The 8,351-nt window shown below is 35.0% G+C and overlaps 2 protein-coding genes across 2 annotated transcripts; one reads left to right on the forward strand and one right to left on the reverse strand.

Moving 5' to 3' along the window:
- Positions 1 to 968: 968 nt before the first annotated feature.
- Positions 969 to 3,006, forward strand: LOC109181748 (cytochrome P450 82C4-like). Its single transcript, XM_019331654.1, has 3 exons — positions 969 to 1,299; positions 1,543 to 2,171; positions 2,261 to 3,006. Exons 1-3 carry the CDS (start codon positions 984 to 986, stop codon positions 2,885 to 2,887), a joined length of 1,572 nt encoding a protein of 523 aa, XP_019187199.1. The 5' UTR covers positions 969 to 983; the 3' UTR covers positions 2,888 to 3,006.
- Positions 3,007 to 4,707: 1,701 nt separating this feature from the next.
- On the reverse strand, positions 4,708 to 7,875 carry LOC109181750 (cytochrome P450 82C4-like). The gene is made up of 3 exons (XM_019331656.1): positions 7,502 to 7,875; positions 5,627 to 6,231; positions 4,708 to 5,524 (listed from the first exon to the last, which is right to left on the reverse strand). The coding sequence occupies exons 1-3, from the start codon at positions 7,821 to 7,823 to the stop codon at positions 4,907 to 4,909; spliced, it is 1,545 nt and encodes a 514-aa protein (XP_019187201.1). The 5' UTR covers positions 7,824 to 7,875; the 3' UTR covers positions 4,708 to 4,906.
- Positions 7,876 to 8,351: the final 476 nt, after the last annotated feature.

The following is an 8,351-nucleotide window of genomic DNA, read 5'->3' on the forward strand; positions in this document are numbered from 1 at the left end:
GAGTTGCTAGAAAACGAACACATTTGTATAATTTATAAAAAAAAAAAAATACTAAACAATGATACAAAAAATCTCCAAAGTTATAACACTACATGCATACATCTACACATTAGCTATTAATTTGAGCAATTATTTGCTTAAATTCATACAATGATAATATAAAAACACATAAATGATACAACCCGTATATTCAATTGAACTATATAATATTTGATGTTCTAATTCAAATAATTATATATCGATCCAAATATTCTTAATATATTACAACAAATTTATTCCATGCATCGCACGTGCGCAAATACTAGTGTAAGTAATATAGTAATAATATAAAACAAAGGATAAAATCGATTTTGATATAATGATCTGCGGAGACTCGGAAAGAAATATATATAGGCCTTTCAATTGGCCATATATGTACACTAAGCTACTTGTCGTAACGTATCGGACCACTTTCAATTGACATCTGTACGTTGCATCATTTTCAACCTACTTATGGGATGTTATTAATTACGTATTTGGACATTATCAAACAACAACACTGTAGCTACCTAGGATAATGCAAATAAAACTCCTTCATATTTAGAGTTGTGATTACATTATGAATAATAAGCACAATCCTACTAGACTCATAAGTTGCTTTGTATTAGGTCTCTAATAATAATAATAATAATAATAATAATAATAATAATAATAATGTCTTATTCTAAATAATAATAATAATTAAGTCTTTAATATAGTGTAAATATATTTTAACTAAGTCTTAAGTAAATTAAGGAGTTTTATTTAAAAATAAATAAAATAAAAGAAGAAGAGTTTGAATAACAATAGATAACTAAGAACAATTGGTTACCTACATTGGAGGAATGTGGTTATAAGAGTTCCTGAGTCCTCTCGCTACTCAGTTAACGACTCACACATCATTTAGAATACATTAGGATTTCCGATCAACGTTAGTGATCGAAGTGTGACCACCAGGGCCTGTCATGGATGCTGTTTCGTGGATATCAACAATCCTTGGCATTGCAACATTGTTGTTTGCTTGGTTTTCATGGCGAAAACAGGGCAAGAAATTGCCACCGGAGGCCGGTGGCGCGTGGCCTATCATCGGCCACCTCCACCTCTTCCGAACCTCGACTCCCTTGGTTAAGACCTTGAGCGAGTGGGCGGATAAATATGGTTCGGTGTTCACCATCCGCCTCGGCATATCCCGGATCCTGGTGGTTAGTAACTGGGAAGGCGTTAGGGATTGCTTCACTACCAACGACAAGCACATGGCTGCACGCCCAACTACATGTGCAGGTACGATAATAATACAATCAAATTCTACAAACTTAGGTTTATTCATAATGTTACATACATTGGATCAAAAATTGCTTGAATGTTTTTTGGAGGTGATCAATTATTGTTACTTTTGAAAGCTGATTGATTTCATATGTTGTTTGTAAATCATACAATAGATATGTTGTCAATATTTTTTTAAAAAAAATTACATCTGATCTGTTAAATCTAGACAGATAAACATCTGAATGTTACGATTGGCAGGTAAATACCTTGGATATGATTATGCGGTGTTTACATTCTCAACAAACAATTCATATTGGCGAAACGTACGAAAATTGGTGGTGGTGGAGTTACTCTCCAGCAGAAGAATGGAGAAATTGAAACATGTTTGGGTGTCGGAGCTGCAAGCCAACATCAATGAATTCTACACGACTATTGCCATGGATAACGACAAGAACAACAACAATCCCTCGGCTCCGAAGGTGAACATGAGCAGATGGTTCGGACATTTAACGTTGAATTTGATAATGCAGATAGTGGCCGGCAGGAGGTACGAATACCGGAGTGACGGGGTGGTCAGCGAGGAGGCACAGCGTCTGAAGAAGGTGTTCAGTCAAGTTATGTATCTGTGGGGTGAGTTTGTCTCCGGGGATGCCATATTTCCACTCTGGTTTTTCAGGTGGTTGGACTATGAAGGCCATGTCAAGTCCATGAAAAGAGCTGCAAAGGATGTGGATGCCATCTTGCAAGATTGGGTGGATGTTAGGAGGAAGGAGAGGAGAAGTAACGAAGATCAAAAGTTTATCGATGTCATGCTTTCGATGATTGATGATCAATTTACCAAAGGTTACCATTACTCCCGCGATACAGTAATTAAAGCAATTGTGTTGGTATGTTCTTGGCTTGTTTAAATTGTTTAGGGTTGCGAATGTTGGATTTTATCTTAATTTTTCTTTGTTATTTTTGTTTTATCGCACAGAGTATGTTACAAGATGCTAGTGAAACGTTTTCGCAGCACTTGACATGGATATTAGCTGTATTGTTAAAAAATCCAGAATGTTTGAAGCGTGTTCAAGAGGAGATAGACACCAACATTGGCAAAGAAAGGTGGGCAGAGGAGTCTGATACTAAGAATTTACCATACCTTCAAGCTGTAGTCAAAGAAACACTGCGAATATACCCACCAGGACCATACCTAGCTCCACATGAAGCGGTGAATGATTGTGTAGTAGATGGCTATCACATCAAAAAGGGCACACAACTATACGTCAATGTGTGGAGATTGCATCGCGATCCTAAAATCTGGTCTGACCCAGAAAAGTTTTTACCAGAAAGGTTCATGACACCTTTGGAAGGGGAAGCTGCCCAAAACAGACAATATCAGTTTGTCCCATTTGGTCTTGGACGACGATCATGTCCTGGAAATTTATATGCAACACAAATTACACATGTTGCAGTTGCTCGACTATTCCAAGGCTTTAATTTCAGTACAGTTCCAAATGAGCCATTGGACATGACCGAAGGCGGAGGCATTACCTTGCCTAAATTAACTCCCTTGGAAGTACTTGTTACACCGCGTTTACCCTCGACTATGTTTGGATTATAAGCATATATATGCTTAATGGGCAGGTATTTTTTTTTTAATTTTCTATGTGGTCAAATAAGAGTCTTTAGTATATGCATGGTCTATACATGCATATAGAATAAACGAATGGAATTCTGATTCCCATATGCTCTATGTTTCTTTTTAAAAGTACACTGTCAACATTTTAAATGTGTTATCTAAAGTTTCAATTTTTGAAGATGTTTGCCAATTATATATTATTTGTCAAAGGAATGGAATAAATATCTATTCAAACAATCATACTCATTCCAGGAATATTATCCAACTTTTATGTTTTCACTAATCTTCTCATCTCATCCAATTCACTTGTGAAACTGTTAATAACCAATCAATATTGTGACTATATATATTCTAACCAATAATCGAACATTAAAAAAGAATTATAGAACAAGTGTCCGCATAGCAATTGAATGTATGTTTATGATTAACTCGACAATTTTGTACTCCCATTCTAGTTTGAATTGGATACTCCCAAGTTCTTGTTGTTGACCTTCATTTGGAGTGAAGGAGGAAAAATTTTCATACTCAAGAAAACGAAGCACAAATGAACGAAATGCAACTAAGGAAATCGAATTGTAAGGTCTTCAAAATTAATCGGATCAAAACGAAGCTTGACCTACTCAAGAAAATCATCCCAAAAATGCAATAACCCATTAATTTTCATCCAATAAAACCATTCTAAGGAATCACCATGAACCACAAATGAAACACGAGAAAGACGTTCACGAGACACATTATAATATATTCAAAAAATTCTTGTGTTTGGAAATTTTGGAAGATCAATCTTCCAAAATAATTGATGCCCAGAAACAAGGGGATCAAACTGCTCAAATCCCATTGATGGTGAAATAGTACTAGAGTGGGAAATGGACATGGCTAGGGTGATTTGTGTAGTGTGGGAAATCCCATTGATGGTGAAATACTACTAGTGGGAAATCCCATTGATGGTGAAATACTACTAGTGGGAAATCCCATTGATGGTGAAATAGTACTAGAGTGGGAAATGATCCTTTTTTTTTTTTCACTTTTTTTCACAGTTTTTTTTTTTTTTTTTTTGGCTAGTGTTTGGGTTGATATATGATGGACAAAATGGATAAAAAGAATGAAAGAAATGCAAATATTTGTGGGTTTTTTGGTGGTTTTTTTTTTTTAAAAAAATTTTGGGGATTTAAAAATAAAAGATTGGGAATACTTTCATGGATCTCTCAATGAAAGCTCTAATTGTTATGACCCTTGATAGGAACGTAACAAATAATAAACCTAATAATAAACCTTTCGAGTATGTGAGTGGACAAACTTCAATTTCATACTTCAAGCGTGTGAGGGCTCCAAGAAAAATATAAGAATAACATGAACATGAACAATATATTTCTCTATCTGGTTCCCATATATAATACATATATACAATGTACCTTTTTTTTTTTTAGTACAGTGGACCTATTTATATTATATTACTAAAACATACAATAATTACGCTACTATACATGGTAATGATATATATATATATTCTAATTAATATACATATTTAGTCAATTATCCTCTAATTACATATGATTCATTCCTTATATACTCCCTACTAATTAAACAACCAATTATTTCTTTCCGTTTATGCGTATCATATAGCTTAGGAGTTGAACAACAATGTTTTAATGTTTAACGTTTTATTTTTTGCCTTGGTAGTTTATGATGGCCAAACCATTTTTATAATTTTATATTTTGTTCTAGTATTTCAGTTCTTGTCAAATTCTTGAGGGAATCACAAGCATCGTCATACAAATTTAAGAAGCTAATCGCCTAATCCACATGAGAAAATATTGCATGTTTCAATAACAGGATAAGTAATGTTATTCTTACAAAGGCCACTTAAAATCTAGGACAAAGACTTCAACTCCATAATAACACAACTATCAAACGATTATTGTTGAAAATTAAACCTAAATTATTACCCCATAACAAGTAAAATAAAATATAATACATCATTAAGTAACAGGAATATATGATCTATCCATAGAGAGCAGATGGCAAGCGAGGCGTAATGACTACTTCCAATGGCTTTGCTCTTGGCATTGTAATGCCTATTCCTTCACTCATATCCAATGCCTCATTTGAAGGTGTGTTGAAATCGAAGCCTTGAACCAGACGAGCAACTGCAAGATGTGTTATCTGTGTTGCATATAACATCCCGGGACATGATCGTCGCCCAAAACCAAATGGAATATATTGAAACTGTCGATTACCGATGCCTTCTGCGTTTGTCAGGAACCTTTCTGGTAAGAACTTTTCGGGGTCCGGCCAGATTTGAGGATCGCGGTGTAGCTTCCACACGTTCACATACAACTGTGTGCCCTTTGGAATGTGGTAGCCCTCTATGGTACAATCTTCCACGGCTTCGTGTGGTACTAAGAAAGGTGCTGGTGGGTATATTCGTAATGTTTCTTTGACTACAGCTTGGAGGTATGGTAAGTTTTTAATGTCAGAATCTTCGACCCACCTTTCACTGCCGACATGGGCTTCTATCTCTTCTTGAACGCGCTCTAGTGCTTCTCTATTTTTCATCAACGAAGATAGGACCCATGCGAAGTGGACAGAAAACGTTTCACTACCATCTTGTAACATACTCTATAGAATAAGATAACAACAAAAAAACATTAATTAAGTCACATGATTGAGTTTCCAACAAAAAAAAAAAAAAAAAAAAAAAACTCAAAATGGAAAACATACCAACACTGTTGCCTTGATAATTGTGTCACGCGTATAAGCTTGACCTTCCATAAACTGATCGTCAATCATCGAGAGCATAACATCGATAAACCCTTGATCTTCATTATTATTCCTATTCTCCCTCTTCCTAGCATCAACCCAATCTTGCAAAATGGCATCCAAGGCCTTTGCAACTCTCTTCATGGACTTGACATGGCCTTCATAGTCCAACCACCTAAACAACCAAAGTGGAAAAATTGCATCCCCTGAAACAACTTCTCCCCACAAGTACATAACCTCTTTGAACACCTTTTTCAGACATTCTGCCTCTTCGTCTACCACTCCATCACTCCTGTACTCGTACCTCCTTCCTGCCACTACCTTAACTATCAAGTTTAAGGTTAAATGCTCAAACCATTGGCTCATGTTTAGTTTATTTTTATTGGAGGGATGATTAATGTAGAGTTCTTTGATGTTAGCCTCCAGCTCTGTCACCCAAACATGTTTTAATTTCTCCAATCTTCTACTCGACAGCAGTTCCACCACGGTTAACTTTCTTATCTTCCGCCAGTATGAATTATAAGTTGAGAAACTAAATACTGCATAATCATACCCAAGGTATTTGCCTGCCAATTTTAATAAGTCGAGATGAAACAATTAGGTTGTGTTTAGTTCAAACATTGAAATCAGAATGGTAAATTCGTTTATTTTTTTTTAATATTATTGACTCTATTACAATGTAGTATCTGTTCATAACTACTTTCTCAACCTAATAAAGCACAAAGAGTCAATATTGACTCAGCTCATCAAATCCACAACCTCCTAAGGGAGCAACTTAGTGTCATTGGACCACAAGGTCCTTTGGCAAATCAGAATGCATGGTAATGAGAATTAAATACTTGTTAATTGGTAATGGTTTAAATAGAATAGATCAGTTTGTTTAGTAATAAATAGGAATTAGAATCAAAATAAATAATAAATAATAATAATTAATTAATTAAAATAAAATAAATAACATAATTGTAATAGGCGCTAAACGCTAGTCGGGCGGTACAGTAGTGCATAGACGACTAACTAAAAAAAACAGTGCACGTGTGTGGGTGTATGTCATATTATACACCCACACACGCTCACACACACACACCCACATGGGCAGCTCAAATGGTCATAGGGGTGAAGTTTGGGATTGAGTGTCACTAGTGACAATGTGGGAGCAACATTGCTTATCCTAGAAGGATAATGAATTTTTTTATGTAATGAGTTTCGTAATTACTAAATGATTTGATTCAAATAATATGATATCAAAAATAGATAAATAAACATAATAATAAGTATCATACCTATAATAGGGTGCAAAAGTCTTCAATCAAACACCACCATAGATTTTACAAATTGAAACCATTTTAAAACCAGGAAATTATTATATATAGGACACCATAAAAATTCCTCTTATTCAATAAATTGAGAGGTTTTTACAATTTTTAACTATCTTTAGTTCAAATTAGAGAGATCCATACATGGAGCTTTAATATTATGATTGAACTTTTTTCTTTTGAAAAGTGAATATAATAAATATATTTAGAATAATACAAATTAATAATCTTATTGCATTTACTTCTTCTAATTTCATGGTCACAAATAAATCACTATCACACCATCACAATCAAGTGGGATCACAAGTCAAGAATTTTCTCAATTTATATATCATAATATTCAACGCCATTTTGCATGTGAGTTTTTTATTTGAAAAATAAAATCAACTTTTATACAATTTTTTTTTAAAATAATTTTTAAATTTTATACTGTACTGTTTAAATTATTGTTATAATAAATCTTCAATTTCTTTCACAAAGGGGCAAATTAAAAGTAAATAAAAGGAATTATTATTGTATTTACCTGCACAGGTAGTTGGCCTTGTAGCCAAGAGCTTGTCGTTGATGCTGAAACAATCCTTGACGGCTTCCCAACTGCTAACCACCAAGGCGCGTGGCATGCCGAGGCGGATGATGAACACCGGCCCGTATTTATCGGCCAACGCGCTCAGAGTCTTAACCAGGGGAACAGGAGCTCGTAGGAGGTGAAGGTGGCCGACGATTGGCCAAGCACCACCGGCCTCCGGCGCCGATCTGCTGCTCTTTCTTCGCCCTCGCCATGAAAGGCCGACCAGCAACAGAGCGGCAAGGGCAAAAATGGATGAGAAATATGGAAAAATATCCATGACTCCACACTCAATCACTTTAATTTTCTGGTCCTATAGTATGAGCTACCTACTGGACCTTATTATCAATATATAGAGGAGAAATAGCCAATCAGCAAATGCACCAATTTTTATACCATCAATCAGAGTCCACCTTAATTTTGGAATGTAATTATGGTATTATGTAAATATAATATGATAACTGTAATCATGGAGATTTTATCCATTAGAAGTCATTAACGTAAAAAGGAAAAAAAAATTGCACTAAATTGATAACCATTATAATTATTAACATAAAAGGAAAAAAGAATTACATTAAATTGATAACCATTCTTTAATTTTCTGGTCCTATAGTATGAGCTATCTACTGGCACCGTTATACCGTGCACCAGTTGTTATATTATAGACCGCGGTGCATAATCGATTATGCACCGCGGCCCATATACGGCGCCGTTTCTTTAAGTAAAGAAACGGCCCGCCGTTAGAGTTAACGGAGTCCGTTTGTTTGGTGTATTAAACACCAACTGACACTACATTATATCCAAACCG

The sequence above is a fragment of the Ipomoea nil genome, unplaced genomic scaffold, assembly GCF_001879475.1.
Source record: "Ipomoea nil cultivar Tokyo-kokei standard unplaced genomic scaffold, Asagao_1.1 scaffold1043, whole genome shotgun sequence".
Lineage (NCBI taxonomy): Eukaryota > Viridiplantae > Streptophyta > Magnoliopsida > Solanales > Convolvulaceae > Ipomoea > Ipomoea nil.